Below are 18,112 nucleotides of genomic sequence, written 5' to 3'. Positions count from 1 at the left end.
AATGATGAGTGCATGACACGAGATCAAAGGAAGAAATAAGTACAAGTGGGGACACAAACACAAATAGCGAACAATAATAATAATAACAATAACAATAACAAAAGACATTATCTGTACGACCGAAAGGGATAATGAGAAGAAAAAATTACGGAAAGAACAAAAAGAAAATCCCGCGGAGAAAAAGGAAGGAAGGAAGGAAGGGGGAAAGAGATACGAGAGACGAGATTTCAGTAGTCAGTTATTTTTTCTACTGACATGTGCTTATACCAAACCAATGGAATACAGAATCCATACCAAATTACACGCAATATATCAAAAATACTATTTGTATACATATACTATATGCATCTGCTTGTTTTGTTTTGTTTTTTTTTATTCTTCGTTTATTTGTGCGTATAGAGGGCTAATTAGGTTTAACTCCGTATGGATTTTTTTAAATTTCCATTTTATACGATCCCATCATTTCTAACTTACATCCATTATTCTTTTTAAAATGTGCAAAAACAAAACATTTTCTTCCACCTTTTGCTTCAAATGAATATCGCCACCACCACCTTTTTTTCCCCCGCTTCCTTCGCTTTTACACATCTCGAAGGAGCGGAAGTAACACCCAAAAAGTTTAAAAAAAAAACAAAATCGAAAACAAACAAAACATAATAAATCCCTTTAAATTTTTCCCCCTTTCAGAATACTGCTGCTTAAAGTAAGATCGCTCTTTCTTCTTTCTTTACTCCCTCATATGTGTACCTTTTCCACAGTCGCTTGCCAGACACACTCGATGACTTTTCTAACTCTGCAAAAATAAAAATAAAAATAAAATATATAGCCTCAAATGCTATGTTCGGTTGCGTCCACACAGCCATTACATGTGAAAAACAACAAGCACACGTGTGACACGCCCACATAATTATATATAATTATATGACTTCTAATTAGATATAATTATGCATAAGATCAAATACATGTGGATGTGTGCAGACCAATATTTACTCATATACGCATATCTGCATGAGACACACATGTGCACGCACGTTAATAACAAGTTAGAAGCATGCGACTAATACGGGGTGGAAGGGGGAGGGGAGGGAGAAATAAATTTGGAGAGTGATACTAGAGAGGAAAAGGGCAGGACAATTGAGCCTGAGAACAAAAACATCAACAAAGAGAAAAAAAAAGAAAAAAAGAAAAGTAAGCGTGTGCATAAATATTGTGCACATTTACATTGCTGTTTCCTTCTTGCTGCCTCTCGAAACAATCTCGCCAATTTCCATCCTGCTTTGGCGATGAGAACTCTCAGGGTTCACGACTCTGCATGAGGATATGCAACAGACACCACAATACCGGCGCCGGTTAAAACTACTACGCAAAGCGACACAAAAAGAAATACAATCAAGTGTGATCGCAGTGCACCCATAACAACCATTTCACACGTTTGGTCAAACTTATCAATATATTTCTGGTCATCTTCAGTGCATATTGGACAAGCACATATTTCATCAGCCCCCGAGCAGTACGACGTGGTATTCGTAACGACACTTAAGTTATTAATGATATTTTCCTTTTCGGTCCCCTCCAGCGGTTTTAAATCTATCAAACCAATAGTGGAATGAGTTGCACATAGTTTATTCCATCCAGAACATTTCCATTGCAACTCCAACTTGCACATGTCGTCACTGCGCTCAGCAACCACCAAATTCCACCCGTATTGCATGTTAATGTGCTCCGTGCTCATTAAAACATATAAAACTGAACCGAAAACTAATGGAATAAACACCAGTACCAAACACGTAGTGTTCAAGATCCTCAAACATCTCTTACGCGTATGAAGGGCAACAAATCCCAGAAAAGATAATAACAAAAGGGCACCAAAACTCGACATGTAAATGACGTGAGCGTGTTGACAAGAAGAACATATTTCCCTGATGGCAGAGTCGATTTCATCGAGTTCTATGAAACCAACGACAAGTCCACTAACTGCAAATGCCATTAAAAACACGTTTATTCCCATAATAAAGTTTCGTATCCGGTGAAACCACCTTCCTTCCTCGCTGTTAAGTGGCTGATAGTTCGAATGAGGTGATTCTACTTTCATCGTTTGTGTTTATTTATGTGCCTTTCTATTTCAACCTTTTCGATGCGAGTAATATTTTCCTTCCTCTTTGGATTGGAATATCGATCAGTATTTATAAATAAATATAATATATATATATATATATATATATAATATTTGCTTCTGTGCTTTCTTATGTGTGAAACGAAGCCTAAGAGAATAATGGAAGCCTCACCGACAACCAAAACCTCGTGCGATAGGATTATTTTTTAAATTTAATGACTTCCCGCGTTTCCAACACGTTGTGAAGGAAGTGAAAAAGAGGCGGGAGCAAACAGCCGCGGAGCAACGAAAAAACAACAACAGAAACTAACGCGCTAAACTCAATGGTGCAATAACGTAAAGACATTATTTTTTTTTTTAAAAAAAGAAGAATAGAGAAACGGAGAGAAGGTGTGACGAGAGGTTTAGGAAATAACGAAAAAAAAAAGATCATGAGTAAAATTTGTGACGCCTCATTTGGAAAAATGCGAGCATTAGCGAAAAAGTGTGTAATTCAAAGAGAGGGCGTAATAAAAATAAACAGGTAGGAATTCATCCGAACCCTTGCGAAAGCTGTGAGCAACCGAAGAGAAATCAGCAAAGGAAATGTGCATCAGTGACACTACTTTACCTTCGTCGGATATAACAAAAAAAAACTTCAAGCACAGAAACGAAGGCTGGTGAAACAAAAAAAAAAAGAAAGAAAAAAAGAAAACAAAGAAGCAAACAAACGCACACACAAATACTTCTCACCAAGATGCTGATATTTCTTTTTCTTTTCTTTTTTTCCTTTAAGCTTCCGGTTCATTTCACCTCTTCACACCACATGCTTCTTTCATGCCGAATCTGAGCACCGCTGCAAAAACAAAAAAACAAAAAAGGCACCCAACAATAACAACTCCGAGAAGTGAAATAAATAAATGGTAATAATAGTAATAATAGTAAAAAAAATGAAATGTAAAGGGAACTACATCGAGAAGAATTTCATATAACCTTAGTTTCTGAGTAGAAGAAGAAGAGAACAACAATAAAAAAGAAAATTCAACGGCAAGATTATACCGTAAAAGTGGACACAGCTTTCCTAATCTCCTCCTAACCCCTCAACTTACAACGCAGCCGCAACGACGTAAAATCGAAACAAAGAAAGAGTGAAAAAAAAACATAAAAGAAAGGGATAATGAAAGACATAAAGAACTACGTGCTTACACTTGCGCTGCTCCTCTAAAAAGAAATGACAATAAAAATCAGTGAGTAACACGAAATATAAACTGCCCCACTGATTGATGAATACAACACGAAATAAACACGTACATGCGGGAGAAAAATACAGACGAACACTATGGGGGAACGTTGAACAAGAGAAACCGCTAGCGACAAGAAAAGGAAGAAGAAAGAGCGCCTCAAAAAACACGTTTGAAGGCGAATATTCAAAAAAGAAGAAGAAAAAAGAGGAATTAGAAGAACGTAAAGGGAAGAGAAGGGAGAAGAGAGGCACAAACTTGAGAAATCGAGTAAAAGCGAAGCATCACATTAAATGAATGTGTTACCCACATCTCGCTTCGCTAAATCGTACACGACAGTAGCTTTACACATAAAGTCAGGTGTTACCACCCATCCGCCTCCCCTTCCTCTTCTTCACTTCTTGGGTCGTTTAACAGCACTAAACTGAAGGAAGCAGGAAAGAAAAAAAAAACAGAAAATGGAATCAAGGAAAACGAAAATAAACCTTTCCTAAAGAAAAAAAAATGTTTTCCCCTATTCTTTTTTTTCGTTTTTCTGCTACACCTTCCCTCTAGTTTTGCTTTCATCTATTCCGTTTCCTACTTTAATGACTGATTAAGTCACATATATATAGAAATAAATATTCGCTCATTTATGCGCTCATGTATTCCCTCTTCTTAATTCCACCCCAAAAGTAATCTTACCTCTCCTTCCCCATTAATAAGATCTCCCGAAACCTGTTGTGCTAAAGCTAAAAGTTGACTGTCAAGCATAACACACGAAACGCTCGCGTCATTTTTAATATGAAGCACAGATTGGGATGGGGAGGTTTTTGTGGTACCTTTCGCCTGGCAAGCCGTTGTCACATTTTCTTCACTAATCCCACGCAACTGATAGTGATAAAACAATACTTCGTAGTAGAACCAGTACCGAAATTCGAAATAACGCCCGAGGACACCCTCGACATCATCCACGCAGGACGCATTTGCCCATTGATGAAGCATTTGTTTAACATACTGCAAGTCCTTCACCTCCAGCCAGTCATATGGTGGAGCCTTTAAGCCACTCATTCCAAAGGGCATCGGCGGCGGTAATTCCTTGTATTCGCTCTGAAGCCAGAAACCCTGGTAATCATTTGGAGACGATGGTTGCGGTGGCATATATTTAAGATGCGGAAGTACGGATGAAAATGAAGGGGAAAGCGTCTTATTTGCCGCAGCTCCTTCACTACTCCAGAGTTCCGCGTTAACACGGGACGTGCGCATGCGCAAGATGCGGTCACAATTGCCACCTTGTGGTTTTCGCTTTTTCCGCCGCGAACCGCGGAAGAAACGACGCAAGCAAGCTGTTTCATTATCGCTGTGAACAAAAACGAAGAAGTCAAACATGTTGCATAATTCGGGATAACCGAAAATTAAAAACCCTTCACACACAATAAACACCTTTTCCAACGCCACATCTGTCCCATCTGCAGCGTTACCAGCGACGCATGCGTCATTCATGCAGAGGGAAGAGAGGACTATATTATTAGCTTCGCTAACACACTTTTTCGACGCCTCCCCATAGGACTTAACCGTGTAACTGACCGCGCTTTCGCGCATGGGAGGATGGGACACAGCTGAGCTTGCTTCAAACCGAAGGAACTGTGCGGCATCCTTTACGGTATGCAGTGGTGCGGCTGCCACGCCATATTGCTCAATTAATGCACGAATTGTAGCAACGCATTGAGTATATTCCGCAGCTCGTAGGCAACGGGGATCTTCCCATACACCCAATCGCTCACATTCATCCTCATCAAAGAACGAATCCATAGCAACGGGAAATAATGGAGAACCCAACATGGCAGCTAATCGTGACGATACAAGCGATTTTCCCGATGCGCTGCACCCCGAAACACCGATGAGCACAACTTGTGCCCGAGATACACTCATGACAAAAAAAAAAAAGTGTATGTCCTGTCAAAAGGCCACTTCACTCACTAAAACAAAATAAAAAAGAAAAAGAAAAAAGAAAAAGAAAGAAAGAAAAAATAAACTTTAAAAAAGGGGAATAGTAACAACAGCATTGAAAGGTGTGAACAAAGAGAAAAGCTTGCAAATATAAATAATAAATAAATAACATACACAAATAACCCCATTTTTTTTTTTTTACACTCCCAAAATAGAATTATATTATAAATCCTCTTATAACAAAAAAAAAAGATACAAAATAAGAAATATTTCGACAAGAATAGTTTTTTTTAAAAAAAAAGAAAACTCACCATTTATAATAACACCACTACATAAAACTGCAAATAAAATGATAGTCCCTCCAAGAGTAAAAAAAATGCTCTCAGACTCATCAAAATATAAGGTAAGAGCAAGCCGCCTTCATAGCCAAACCCAAGTGCAAATGTCCATAAGAATGTGCATACGTAAGGCCCACTTCAGTGAAGGAGCACAACCCGCACAGGTTACAGAAAATAAACAGTGCAAAAGAAGTAACAAAAAAAATACATCACTCAGAATAAACATAAAAGCGCGGAACAAAAAAAAAAATAGCACAAAAATAAGAAGATGCAGATAATTAAAAAAAAAAAGTATGTAAAGTAGTATTGCAATCAACAAAAAGCAAAAAATTAAAAAACAACTCTAATCAATAGGTAACAACACCCAGTCGAAAGAAAGTAAATATGAAACTAAAATTGTTGAGCCGCACAAATGCTGCATGGCAACTTACCACCTTAACACACAAACAAAGAAAGAAAGAAACACGAAAACACATACAAATACGAATACAAGAAATTGTGTATCATATTGTGACAGCCTGCGACATCAAAGTTACAAACACATTACCTGTGATAAATTATAACCATATGCTGTTTCCGTCCTAACCATTCCAAATTAAGGGACAAAAAAAAAGGATGACATATCCGAAAACGTTTGCCGCAAGAAATGATCATGTAACGGTGGCAAAAAAAAATAGCACACCCAAGTGCAAACTCTAAACTTGAATCACAGAAACCCGGTCCATACACTTCCGCTGGCCAGACAAGGCATGCTGAAATAACGTGTTAGATATCGTTGTTTGATCCACATGATAAAGTGTCAATAATTCATCTCTCACAACCAAAGTAAGAGGAACACTGGCACCAGGTACAATATCACCTCCAAGAGAGCGGAGACGGGCACATGTGACAAATGTTGCAAAGGGATCTGTGCACAACTGGTGCAGTTGGCAATACCGCCGCATGTGAATAGTCAAGAGAGTGCTATAACGCCTCCCATTGGCATTTACGCATTCAACTCGAGGACAAGTCTCACTGCTTGCTGCATTGGGGTTCTCCAATTGCTCCGCATTATACAACATCAAAGGAACAGCAGATTCCCCTGGAGGAGTATCGCTGTCCTCAACACGAGGATCACGGCTTGTGGAGGAAGACATTTCAGTCACTGTAGGAGGACAGGGCACGGGAACACAACGCCCCCGCTCACTTGTCATCACCATTGTTCCAAGTGCTGCAGCTTCCTCTTCAGTTACCCAATATTGTGACTTGAATCGTGTATAGAAGGGGTGACTCATAAGCACCAGCCGCAGTCTTCGAGAGAAGGGTCGCCCCGTTGCGCAGAGTGGCATGGCCTTCACCGACGCAAGCGCAACGCATGAATCAGCCTCCGGAGAGTTCGTTTGCTGCAGGTTGTAAAGAACCACGTTAAACATCGAGGTGCTCACTTCAACCCCAACCTCACATTCCAGCACCGTGTAACCCCCTCGTATATATGATGCATTTGTAGCCCAAACAGGCGATCGGAAACCTCGTAACTCCGCTGCATTCGCAAGTTGTTGTGCCACATCGCCTTCATACAATACACCACGAAGGTTCATCGGTTTGTAGTATGATGGTAGAGATCCGACCCTCGTAACCGCAGCACGCTGGGAAGCGGTTTCACCGAGCAGGTTGTCAAGTGAGTTGCAAATACTTTCATTAATTGAAACTTGAGGATGTGTTGCAACTTCCTCAACAGCACATGCGGGAGTTTCTGATGACATCGCCAGGGGTTTTAACATTTCTCTCCGTCCTCGAAAAAAGACAGCAGAGTGCCATAAACTCCGTGTAACCAGCATGTGGTGTGGTGCAAACCGTCTCATTGTACCAACGGATGTTTGTTTCAAAAGGTGCCCGAGTTTTTTTTTGTTAATAATTATATTTCTTCAAAACAAAAATGGCAACGCACGTCTCTCCGTGTAACGACGAACTCCTACTAAGCTCAACGCAACTAACAAAAATTTAAAAAATAGAAAAAAGAGAGAAGATAATAATGTTAGCATTTAAGAGCGAAAGGGTTCAACGAGAAAGGAACTTTTAACTGGTCCCTAGTGCTAATATTGTTGCAACACCTTCAAGAAAATCTCAGTGTAACTCTAAGTGATATATATACTTTTTCTCTAAATCTCTTCTTTTTCCCATTGTAAGTCTTCTGCTGTTCTGCTAATTGTAAAAGGATAAACAAATTGTACATTAGTGATTTCAGTCGCGAATGTCTGTTGAGGAAAGGCACATTTTTTTTTGTTTGTATGAGCTACACTGGTTTGTCAATGAGAAATATTCATTATTCGGTATCTCCATGATATGGGTGAAAGGGGGCGGGAAACATAATTTCTTCTGTTTAATAAATGGAAAGCAAACGACACCTTCATTTTACACTGTCCCTGTGATAATCGTAACTCCTTAAGAGGTTTTAGCTCCATATCTTCATACAAAAAAAAATAAAGCAGAGAAACACAAGAAAAAAAAGGTGGCGACTTTAGTGCCGAGGAGGAGAAACACAACCTGCACCAAAAACCACAACACTCCAGCGAAACAACACGATGCCTTCCACATACATAAGTAAATAAATATATATATATATATGTATCAATCACAATTCCAAGGCAATCGCAGGCTGTGCATGTGAAATGGCCAAAGTTTAACTTCGCGGCAAGTTTGTCACCGTGCATATCACACATCACGTCATGTGTTGCAATAAAAAACATCAATTTCGTATACTGAATTGGGAGGTTGATAAAGTAACGAAAGGGTTCGAAGGCAAAATGACGGTTACACTACTCCGATTTCAGCCAACCAGTGACAATATAATTATTTTATATGTTCTGTTTTAAAGTTATTTCCGTAGTTCCATCAAAAACTTTGAAGTCCTTTGACATCACATGCAGCCGCTTCCTGGCATTAAGTTGTCGTTTTATTTTTTTAATCACTATGAAAGCCCATAAGGAATGAGAACATGCTCACTATAAAAATAATTTCCGATGCAGCACTGCCAACAACTCATCACATGAGGGCAACGAAGTATCGAGTATAAGGAAAAATATTCACACCACCGTAAAAAATAATATTAATAATAATAATAACAATAAAAATAATAACCAGAACAAGAGTCGCACAGATTGAGCGAACCGACGGCGGAAAGGGACAACAATGCCTTGAAACCAACACGTCAGATAAATCATGTGAATTATTTACACGCATATGAATATGCATTTACTTACTAAAGAAGAACAATAAAATATATTCATGCGCAAAAAAACTATATTAGAGAGTCATAAAGCAACCAAACACGTAACGAACAAACTGCACACATGCAGGAACAGCAAACGAAATAAAACACAATAAATAAATAAACGAGAACAACAATACAAGCTATGTTTTTTTTTAAAAAAAAGAGGTGGACGCAAAGCGTCACAGGCCGTTCCCTATGGCCCACACGGTTCCAACAGAAGCATTCTCAGCAAGGAGGAGTGGGAGGGGAAAAACATTTAGCTTCCACCGTGTCCAAGAGGTGATGCGTATATATATATATATATATATATATTATTTTATTTCCTCAGAGCTAAATGTAGTCCCGCCTAAATAATCCCCTACACACCCACGTAGAGAAGCTGCCTTTATGTAAAGATTGTGAGGAAAATCCTTTTTGCGTAGGTTCGTATGGGCCACTTGCACTACACTCATAGATCGCCTCCAACTCCACCTTAACACGTGACGTCTGCATTATTTGGGCTTCTCTAAACCACACACGCTGCGCATCTTCGCCATCGTCACATCCCTTCCAAATAGCGGCCCATCTTGCAATAATGTTTGAAATCATAACATCATCGCGTTGAGTAAACGGCTGGAATGGTAGGCGAGCAACACGCGGTATATGACCCACCGCATCACCCGCATGAATTCCTGATGACAAACATTGAGAATCCGCTACTTCAGTACTCCCATCATGCAAAACGTGGCATCCACGCAAACCTAACCATCGTAGTGAGTGAACGGAAGCATAACGGTTTTCTTGAATCCGTCCCGTGTCATGTTTGTACTGTTGGAGAATTGAAAGCCCACTGGGGTTATAGTCAACCAGTGCGACGACAGGTACACCAACATCTGTTGCCGTCCGATGCAAATTTGAAAGCAGCGTCAAAGCTGCAGCGGTGGGAAACCCATGGGAGGTTAATAAAACGCACGAAACCCGATCAAATATTTTTTCTTCCATCAGCCGAAAAAACACTGCATGCTTTTCCACAACAATAATGTAGCGTATGTCGTTGTGAAGTTCAAATCCTTCAATATCATCAGGGGAATGGACGGGTATTGACTCACATTCATGTTTCGGGCGCCACACAACACTTAGTTCCTCCCGTAGAACAGGTAATGGAAGACCCTCAGACGAGTACCGCCGTAAATCAATTCCGTGGAAGCTTAATGAACCGCCTACACAACCGCGTGTTCCCGGAACAACACCCAACAGCTGTCGAGGCAAACCGAGTTGTTGGACTAGTTGTTGAATGACACGGTTGACACAGCCCTGATCCGGAAAAAACCGAACCAGCCGGTAATAAACGTCCCGCTGCGTGCATATAACACCAAGTTGAACATTAGCATAGAGGTGACGAAGAACCAATAGCTGTTGACGTAATAGCCGCAGTCGGGGCAATTGTTGTTGCTGTGACGATACCGTCAGGAGGTTGGGACCGGATGGTTGTCGCTCCGGGGATCTCAACTCGCATGCATCGTCCCCATCTTCGGATCGGAGTGCGGCATCAGCTGGATGTTGCGCATCTCCCTTTCGCTGTCTCTCATATTTCATCCCTTGATAAGTCACAATTTCATAAATAACGTTCAACACAAACGATTCCATGCGACGCACTGCTTCGTCTCTAAGGCTGATTGATGTGCTAGTTCTGATGTTATCGCTGCTTACGAATGCAGGTGCCTTTAAAACTTGGCGTCGCTGGGACTTGCGGCTGAATGCGGTGGTACCACCTGCCGCACCCGCAGCCGTTTCTTTGGCACATGAGTCCCCCAGTGCATACGCGGCTCTGTGCATGTTTTATTCGTGAAGGGGAAGGGGAGAAAACGTGCCCTACTACAACCATAATGAGGAGGAAAGAGAGAGCACGAAATAAATTGACTGAATGAAGTCACATCCTTGAAAATGCCAGCGTGGACAACGATCATGATCACAATACCGCGATGAAGGGAATGGGATATGCAACGAGTGCAACAAAGCTACTCTTCTCTCACTGGTCATTTTCATTCAGCTGCAAAGGTATGAGTTAACGGAAGAGAATCATTTTAACTTTATTGGCGCACCCTCTTGCGCAATTCACGTTGCTTCTCCATCCATAGTTTTGAAACGGATTGAGAGAAATCCACATGAATGCGCCGATCGTCAATGAGTGCGTTGTCCATCTTCTGATGTGCTCTATAGCATGTCTCTTCATCAGCAAATTCAACGAACCCATAGCATAATGAATCCCCCGTCTTGGAGTCCCGTATCACCTGCACCGACTTAACCTTACCAAACTGAGAAAAACACATTTCCAAACCTTCACTCGTTGTTAGTGGATTTAGTCTGCACACAAACAGTACGTTTCCCTCCGGCTTCAGCTCACCGGATGCATCCCCAATACCATCAAGTAGGTTCAGCGTGAGTGCACGAGTTTCGTTAAGCTTGTCCTGATGGAGGCGCATTTTTTCCTGCTGTCGTTTCTCACGCTCCTTACGGGACCCAAAATTGCCATCCCCGTCAGTATCATCGTCAGAACTAAGATAGTCGCCATGAAAATGTGAATTATACTTCACCGACAAAATGTCGTAATCATCCCCATTGTTCGTATCATGGTTGGGAAAATTGCGGGCGCCCCCTTGTGCAGAGTCTTCGGGAATAACAAGAAACTCACACCCACTGAATGACTCCGTTTCATCGCTGGAACCCTTCCTACCTTTACGGGCAGTGCTTTTGGAAGCTTCTCTTTTAAGTAACGAAACGAGGCCTTTGTTTGCTGCCTGCACTGCCCCCAGCGTTGCCCAATGACGAAAGCAACCAACCTGTGCCAGACGGGAAGAGAGATTATTTTCTTCCATTGTCTTCCTCCTGTCCCGGTGCGAGATATCAGCAAAAGCATCAGTCCCAGCCGTGGGCAAGACGGTCATGTGCCTAATTCGTATAAGTCGAGACGGCCGGGTCGTGATTCCGGACACAGATGTCAACCGTCTGTGTGGTGCTACACGCATCTTCTCCACGACATTATTTCCTTCACGCACTTCACCTAACACCATAAAGTTATCTTCGAAATAGTCTTGGTGACGGTTGCTGAGGGTAATAAGTAGTTGCATCTTTGGAGAAACTTCATCATTACTGCCTCCACCGTCCACTTTTGGAACCTCCAGTAATAAAAGTCCACTACGGCGTATCGCCCCAACGGCATTCGAGGCTGACTGGGGGACAAACTCCAAACGGCCCGCTTCAGCTTTTCCGCTAGCACCACTGTTGCGCCTTAACTGTGCGGTGTGCCTTCGCATCCGTTTCCATTCATTATATATTAATTGTTTCACCGCACGCCCATCTGATGCCGTATCGCCCCCTAGTTGATGACATTGACCACTCGCTTCAAGAAGCGAAGCAAATGTCTGCCGCCGTAATTCCTCAACTGGGTGGGCCAATATCATGACATTATCTGGTACTACTTCGGTAGCTATGCAGCCGTTGAAGTACTTGCAGCGGCACAAGTTCACGAGCTCCGCCGTGGCTACGGGACAATCTGCGCCATACAAATCAACTACAAGTTCTCCCAGAGACGTTTCAAGAAGAATTGCTGCAGTAACGAGAGGATGGGGACTCGACAACGACGAACTTGGCATTGATTATAACACTTTAGGCGAAGCAACACAAAGCGACCAATTTTTTTTTTTGAAAGAGCGAGAAGGAAAAGAACGTGAAGAGCATTTTGTCCAATCACCACTTACGGTACAAATGTTGCAACAGTTACAGTGAAGACAATTGCGTGCCCTTTTTTTTAAAAAAAAATCCCCCTCAGAAACTTTTGCATTCCCTCGCTCTTTTCTTTTTGGTGAATTTTCCCACACCATTTCCACTGCTATCCACTCGAACGTAGACTTTCATGATTTTTTTTGGTTGACACACACACACACACACACACACACACACTAACATAGCAAAGAGAACAAAGTGTGTCGAATGGGCTTCCAGCACAAACCAAACTCCTCAAGAGAGCGAGAGAAGAGAAACATATTACTCGACTAATGCAAATACAAAAGGAAGAAACAAATTCATTGAGATTGCAAAGAAATAGAGCAGCTTAACGAGAAAAAAAAAAGAGGGAAACATCACCAGCAAATTACATTCTACAGTGACTATTGCCGAAAGACATGGAAAGAACTGGCGTGGATTTGAAAGAGGAGTCGATTACGAACGTGCAATACGTTCAGCAGCGACCCATTGCTTACGGCATGCTGGGCAAACTTGATGTTGCTCGCCCCAGTCCCCTATACAATGAGCGTGAAATTTATGCCCGCACTCCCCTTTCACAACCAGGCAGTCTGAGGTAGGAAGCGAGAAACCAGAAGATGTGGAACAATGGACGCAGTGATCAGCGAGATGAGCCCTGCAAATGAGGCACAATATTGATTGCAGTTCTGAATGTTCGTGCGTGCAAAAAAGAGCGGCTCCCCTCAGTGTGACAGGAATGCTTACATCCATGCACCCAGACGAATTTGTATTACTCATTAGCCTCCTAAAAGAAATAAAAAATTAATAAATAAATAACGCGCTTTCACGCACACACGTATCCTGGTTGTAAAAGGAACTTCGCTTCGACACAAAGAAAGGCGCTATGCACCTGACAGGTTGTAGCAAAGCCCAAATAATGTAATACACACCGTCAACTGAACGATACAGTGGTGCTTAACTAACCTTGACCGACACTTTCGAAAGCCTTACCGCGGTCGCTATCTGTTTCTTTGCTGACGCTGCCAAGAGAAATTAACGTACATTAACAATAAAATTGAAAGAACCGAAGCGAAAACACTTGATCAGTATATGTAGGTGGTGTCGCAAGCCCAAACACACGCAACCGTAAAGTGATGGTGGAAACAGAGTAAAAATTTATGATATACCAGGGTATATAGCCAATGTTAATGACACCACTAACTTATTATGCGACACATCACATGTGTACAGCAACAAGATGCTTAGTAATCATTCTTTGCGGTTTTGGACACCGCCCACTTACAACCACAAATGGGACACAGCGGCCGTTGCTGCGCCCACCTTGAAATGCAGTGATGATGAAACACGTGCCCGCATGCGCCCCACACGACAAGGCACTCATCCGCTGCGTTATCACTGCATGAAGACGACGACGGCGGTTGCTGAACTTTACTGGTACCAAATTCACTTCGTTTGTTATTACGGTTTTCATCCTCATCGTTGTTGTAGTTCTGGCTAACCGCATTTTGACGCCTTGCACTGCCTGCGTTGCCTCGGCATTCAATACACATATCTGCAACAGGACCCTTACAAATGGGACATGCATCCATTTGAGCATTCCAGGACCACACCGCCACCGCATTCCACTGCTTTGCGGTTATACGGCATTCCGGAGATGCCCCCACGCATCCACCATCTACAGAACCTAAACCCAGTGAAGAACTCACTGAGGAATCCTCCATTTTTGATGAATTTTCTCTAGGCGTAACAGTAGTCTGGCAAGAGGAGGTTCACAAACACAAACAAAATAACAACATATCGTCTTCTTGGACCCAGTGCACGCACAAAACACCAGCAAACACGCAAAAATAAAACTTTTGAAAAAATAATGATGGGGGACAACAAACACTTCCCCAAACAAGCAACATCAAATGCGCATACACATACGTATATATATATATATATATATATATATGTCAAACTAACTTCTAAAGTACTAATGGAGTCGGACATTCACTTCTTCCAGGAGTCGGTCATGTGCACGCGTTGCGCGAGCGCTTTCCAATTTGAGGCGCTCTACCAACAACTTTAACTCTCTTAACTGCTTCGATTTCTCTTCATCCTGTGCCAATAGCTGCTGAACCCGCTCATCGCACGCAACCGCCTGTTGCTGATTCAACCGCACCGCCTCCTGCATGTGGCTTAATTTTGAGTTCAGCACTTCCGTCTCACGCTCACGAGCATCCAGACGTAACTGCAACGCCTCTAGTCGCTCGTTTGCCGCTACAAGCTTATGCCTCTCATCGTCACGTTGCAGTTCTACCGCGTTCATCGCCGCAACCGTCCGTTCTTTTGACATCTGCAACTCACGTAACACTTCTTCACTGCGCCGTGACTGCTCCTCCATACGCTGCCGTTCCCGTGCAACCCCTTCTTTTCCTTCACGCTTTGCTGTCTCACACGCCTCCTCGGCTGACGAGAGCGCACGCCGTAGTTCCTCTGCCCTTTTTGTTGATTGATCCCTTTCCTGCCGTGCACGCTGGAGATCACCCGCATGGCTCTTGCTTTTCTCTCGTAGCACACGTACCTCTTCCTTCACACGCGCGTGTTCCTTCTCAAGTTGTTCATGCTGCTGCTCAAGTTCACGTAACTTGCTCCGTAGCTGCTGCATTCCCCTCTGCATCTCACTCGTACGCTCTGCTTCCTCTCTCCGTAGGTTACTGGATAGTTGCTCATAACGTAGCTGGGCGTCATCTCTTTGAATTTGAACAGCCGAGAGTTCGGCGTAAAGGCGCTTTAATTCAATCTCCTGCGCCTGCCGCGCTTGCGACTCTAGAAGTTCCGTGGTTGTCCGTGTAGCAATTTCATACTTGCTTCCCCCACCACTGGTATCCACACGTGCAAGCTGAGCACGTAACTTTTGGGTTTCGAGTTCCTGAGTGGTCAGTTGCATTCGAAGCCCCTCAAGTGCTTCACGGTGTTTCTCCTCTACGATCCGCATGTGCGCTGCGTGGTTTTCAGCGGCCTGCCGAAGAGATTGCACCATTCTGCTCCGTAACCGCTCCAGTTCTTGCATCTTGTCCTCATTCTCCTTGCTGAGCAACTGCAGTTGTATGCGCTGAACCTCGTGCTGTTGCTGTGTCTCTTCCTTTTCGCTCGAAGCCAACTTTAGTCGGCTCTGCGTGAGTCTCAATGTCTCTTCCAGTGTTGCAACCTCGCGCTGACGCTGAACCACTTCTTCTTGGGCGGCGGCGAGCTGCCGTTGCATCTGCTTCACCTCCCGTTTCATATTTCCCTCCGTTTCCAGTGCTCTTGACAAATCTTGGCGTGCTTTCGCGCACTCGTGCTCAGCTTGCAGTCGTACATCGTCGATGCAACGCTGCTGGCGTTGTGACTCCACCTCTTTCTCCTTCATCAAATCTTCCGCGGTTTGCACCGCTTCCTGCATTTCGGCCACGTTGGTAGTCATCTCTTGCAAACGGCTCCTCAGCCGGTGGTTTTCCTGCTGGAGCTTTTCATTTTCATCTTGTTTCTCTAGAATGGTGGCATCATAACACTGTAGAAGAGGGATGGCAATGTCGGGGTTATACATCCTACTTCTAAGCGTCTCCACCTCATTATGTGGGAGTTGTAACAATTCCTGTATTTGGCTCTGAAGTCGCAAGTTCCATTCCTCGCTCAGCTGCAGCCGCTTACGAAGCGACTCCATGTCTTCCACAAGGGCCGCCATGGCTTTGGACGCGTCAATCCAATTGCTTTTTTCTCCCGTTAGTACCTGTGTACACAACGTTTACGTTCTATGGGTGCAGCCCCTCTATGGACAGAATAGCTTCTATGTAATATCTTTAGTCTATTTGTAAAAACAAAAATTAATAATAATAATTGTTGTATGTATATGGAGTTGTTTTCCTTGTGTTCCCGTTACGTACGGCTGTGATAAAGCCACAGCCACTAATATCGTCATTAGTTATAAAAGAAGAGCAAGATAAAAAGATAATCTGAGCAAAGGAAACTTCCAACCGACATCAGTACCCACATCCATACACACACGCACACAAACGCGAGGAGAGAGAGCGTAACAAATGATGTAAAAAAAAAAAAATTAAAAACAAAACATGCGCGTACCCTCGAAGAGAACACATGACAACAAAAATAAAATAAAAATTAGCCACTCACAAAACCATGAAAAGCATCATTCGTCCCACTGCGTGTACCCGCGTAACTTCAAACAGAGCAGCTGAAACGACAGTGCGGTGAAAATCCCTGTATTCGGCTCCCTGACCCCGTGAAATGAATAAAAAAAATGTCTGTGAGTTATTGTAACTCGTAGCTGTAACACTAAAGTGAAAAACACTCGAGAAAAGAAAGGCATACCATAACAAAGAAAAAAGTTTTCAATGCAATGAACGAAATTTAGTGTAATCAGCAAAAAAATATCAGGCGGCAAAATTCCCTTTGCCACCACCTCTGGTTGTTGCAATATAGGGGAGAAAAGTTTTTCAAAAAAAGTCCCACCCAAACTTACCCATATACACCCACGTACATGTGTACTTGAGATGTATATACAAATTCAAAACGAATAAAAAGAAATGTGATGCGCTTCAACACTGTTGAAACCTCAATAGAACTGTGAAGTGCGCGCACACACCGGGAGGTTAGCGCGCAAAGGATGAAAAACAATCACAAGACAAAGCGATCCGAACTTGTTTCTTGTGGCATTCCGTAAAAAGCAGCGGCAATTGTTGCAACAGCGGACGAACATTTCTGTTCCTCTTCACTGATTGCGTCAAGACAAACACAGGAAGGATCTGGAAGTGTGGCAATGCAAACACCACCACAAACGCCCTTCCTGCGTTGAGCTGCTGCACCTTTAATGCTATGGCGCGCAAGCATGACGGCGCGTTCCAACCAATTAGGATGTTGTTGCACCACCTGATAAGATGGTAGCGGGGAGACAACTTCGTTTCCCTCGCACTCCATTAAAATACAAGCAGCTCCTTCCTCCTCCACTTCATAGTTGTCAACATCAAAATGGTTTCGCTGATTCCAATCTTGCCACTCCACGCACGAAGAGGGAGCAGCCGATACGGAAGCATCATCTTCCCTCATAACATTACTTCCAAAAGCTGCGGCTGCAACATTACGCGCACCTCCGCAGATTCCTGCAGTAATGCGCCCCTGATGAACACCACCATCGGCACGCTCAGCGTAATGCAGAGCTCCTTCTGCTCTCTGTGTGGTGCCGTCCCCATCGATAACTTTGAAGCGTTTGGGAGGAAGTACGTACGCATGTAATACCGACCTGGACCGCTTTGGCATATTCAGCCTCACAATACCACCACGTTCCACCACACTTCATATATATATATATATATATATATATACATATACATACATAAACATACATATACATACATGTAGAGTGATAGTTAAGCAAGGAAAGATAGGAGAGATAAAAAGATGACAGAGGGGGTAAAAAAAGGGGGGAAGAAAAAATGTATACAGAAGTCCACCTCTACGTGAAGTGATTCAAAAAGAAAAA

At 42.8% G+C, this 18,112-nt stretch overlaps 8 protein-coding genes across 8 annotated transcripts, besides 21 other annotated features; all 8 read right to left on the bottom strand.

The window, feature by feature from the left end:
* Window positions 1-18,112: part of a sequence feature (sequence corresponds to BAC RPCI93-6E7) that runs on past both edges of the window.
* Window positions 70-101: a microsatellite.
* Window positions 182-201: a microsatellite.
* Window positions 798-819: a microsatellite.
* Window positions 1,144-1,192: a sequence feature (T-rich).
* On the bottom strand, window positions 1,301-2,092 carry Tb927.5.3790 (hypothetical protein, conserved; the record flags this gene model as incomplete). Its single annotated transcript, XM_839956.1, has 1 exon — window positions 1,301-2,092. One exon carries the CDS (start codon window positions 2,090-2,092, stop codon window positions 1,301-1,303), a length of 792 nt encoding a protein of 263 aa, XP_845049.1.
* Window positions 2,181-2,223: a microsatellite.
* Window positions 2,458-2,479: a sequence feature (AT_rich).
* Window positions 2,776-2,814: a sequence feature (T-rich).
* Window positions 3,227-3,286: a sequence feature (CT-rich).
* Window positions 3,991-5,244, bottom strand: Tb927.5.3780 (hypothetical protein, conserved; the record flags this gene model as incomplete). The annotated part of the gene is made up of 1 exon (XM_839955.1): window positions 3,991-5,244. The coding sequence occupies one exon, from the start codon at window positions 5,242-5,244 to the stop codon at window positions 3,991-3,993; it is 1,254 nt and encodes a 417-aa protein (XP_845048.1).
* Window positions 5,294-5,347: a sequence feature (T-rich).
* Window positions 5,409-5,431: a sequence feature (AT_rich).
* Window positions 5,772-5,891: a sequence feature (T-rich).
* Window positions 6,038-6,095: a sequence feature (T-rich).
* On the bottom strand, window positions 6,296-7,441 carry Tb927.5.3770 (hypothetical protein, conserved; the record flags this gene model as incomplete). The annotated part of the gene is made up of 1 exon (XM_839954.1): window positions 6,296-7,441. One exon carries the CDS (start codon window positions 7,439-7,441, stop codon window positions 6,296-6,298), a length of 1,146 nt encoding a protein of 381 aa, XP_845047.1.
* Window positions 8,171-8,208: a microsatellite.
* Window positions 8,679-8,716: a microsatellite.
* Window positions 9,138-9,162: a microsatellite.
* Tb927.5.3760 (meiotic recombination protein SPO11, putative) lies at window positions 9,181-10,476 on the bottom strand (the record flags this gene model as incomplete). The annotated part of the gene is made up of 1 exon (XM_839953.1): window positions 9,181-10,476. The coding sequence occupies one exon, from the start codon at window positions 10,474-10,476 to the stop codon at window positions 9,181-9,183; it is 1,296 nt and encodes a 431-aa protein (XP_845046.1).
* On the bottom strand, window positions 10,920-12,482 carry Tb927.5.3750 (RNA-binding protein, putative; the record flags this gene model as incomplete). The annotated part of the gene is made up of 1 exon (XM_839952.1): window positions 10,920-12,482. The coding sequence occupies one exon, from the start codon at window positions 12,480-12,482 to the stop codon at window positions 10,920-10,922; it is 1,563 nt and encodes a 520-aa protein (XP_845045.1).
* Window positions 12,760-12,789: a microsatellite.
* Window positions 13,383-13,407: a sequence feature (AT_rich).
* Window positions 13,833-14,312, bottom strand: Tb927.5.3740 (hypothetical protein, conserved; the record flags this gene model as incomplete). The annotated part of the gene is made up of 1 exon (XM_839951.1): window positions 13,833-14,312. The coding sequence occupies one exon, from the start codon at window positions 14,310-14,312 to the stop codon at window positions 13,833-13,835; it is 480 nt and encodes a 159-aa protein (XP_845044.1).
* Window positions 14,508-14,545: a microsatellite.
* Tb927.5.3730 (hypothetical protein, conserved) lies at window positions 14,567-16,300 on the bottom strand (the record flags this gene model as incomplete). Its single annotated transcript, XM_839950.1, has 1 exon — window positions 14,567-16,300. The coding sequence occupies one exon, from the start codon at window positions 16,298-16,300 to the stop codon at window positions 14,567-14,569; it is 1,734 nt and encodes a 577-aa protein (XP_845043.1).
* Window positions 16,659-16,679: a sequence feature (AT_rich).
* Tb927.5.3720 (hypothetical protein, conserved) lies at window positions 17,251-17,889 on the bottom strand (the record flags this gene model as incomplete). Its single annotated transcript, XM_839949.1, has 1 exon — window positions 17,251-17,889. The coding sequence occupies one exon, from the start codon at window positions 17,887-17,889 to the stop codon at window positions 17,251-17,253; it is 639 nt and encodes a 212-aa protein (XP_845042.1).
* Window positions 17,928-17,990: a microsatellite.

This window comes from Trypanosoma brucei, chromosome 5 (assembly GCF_000002445.2).
Source record: "Trypanosoma brucei brucei TREU927 chromosome 5, complete sequence".
Lineage (NCBI taxonomy): Eukaryota > Euglenozoa > Kinetoplastea > Trypanosomatida > Trypanosomatidae > Trypanosoma > Trypanosoma brucei.
The sequence above is the reverse complement of the archived record's forward strand: the minus strand, read 5'-3'. Positions and strand labels throughout refer to the sequence as shown.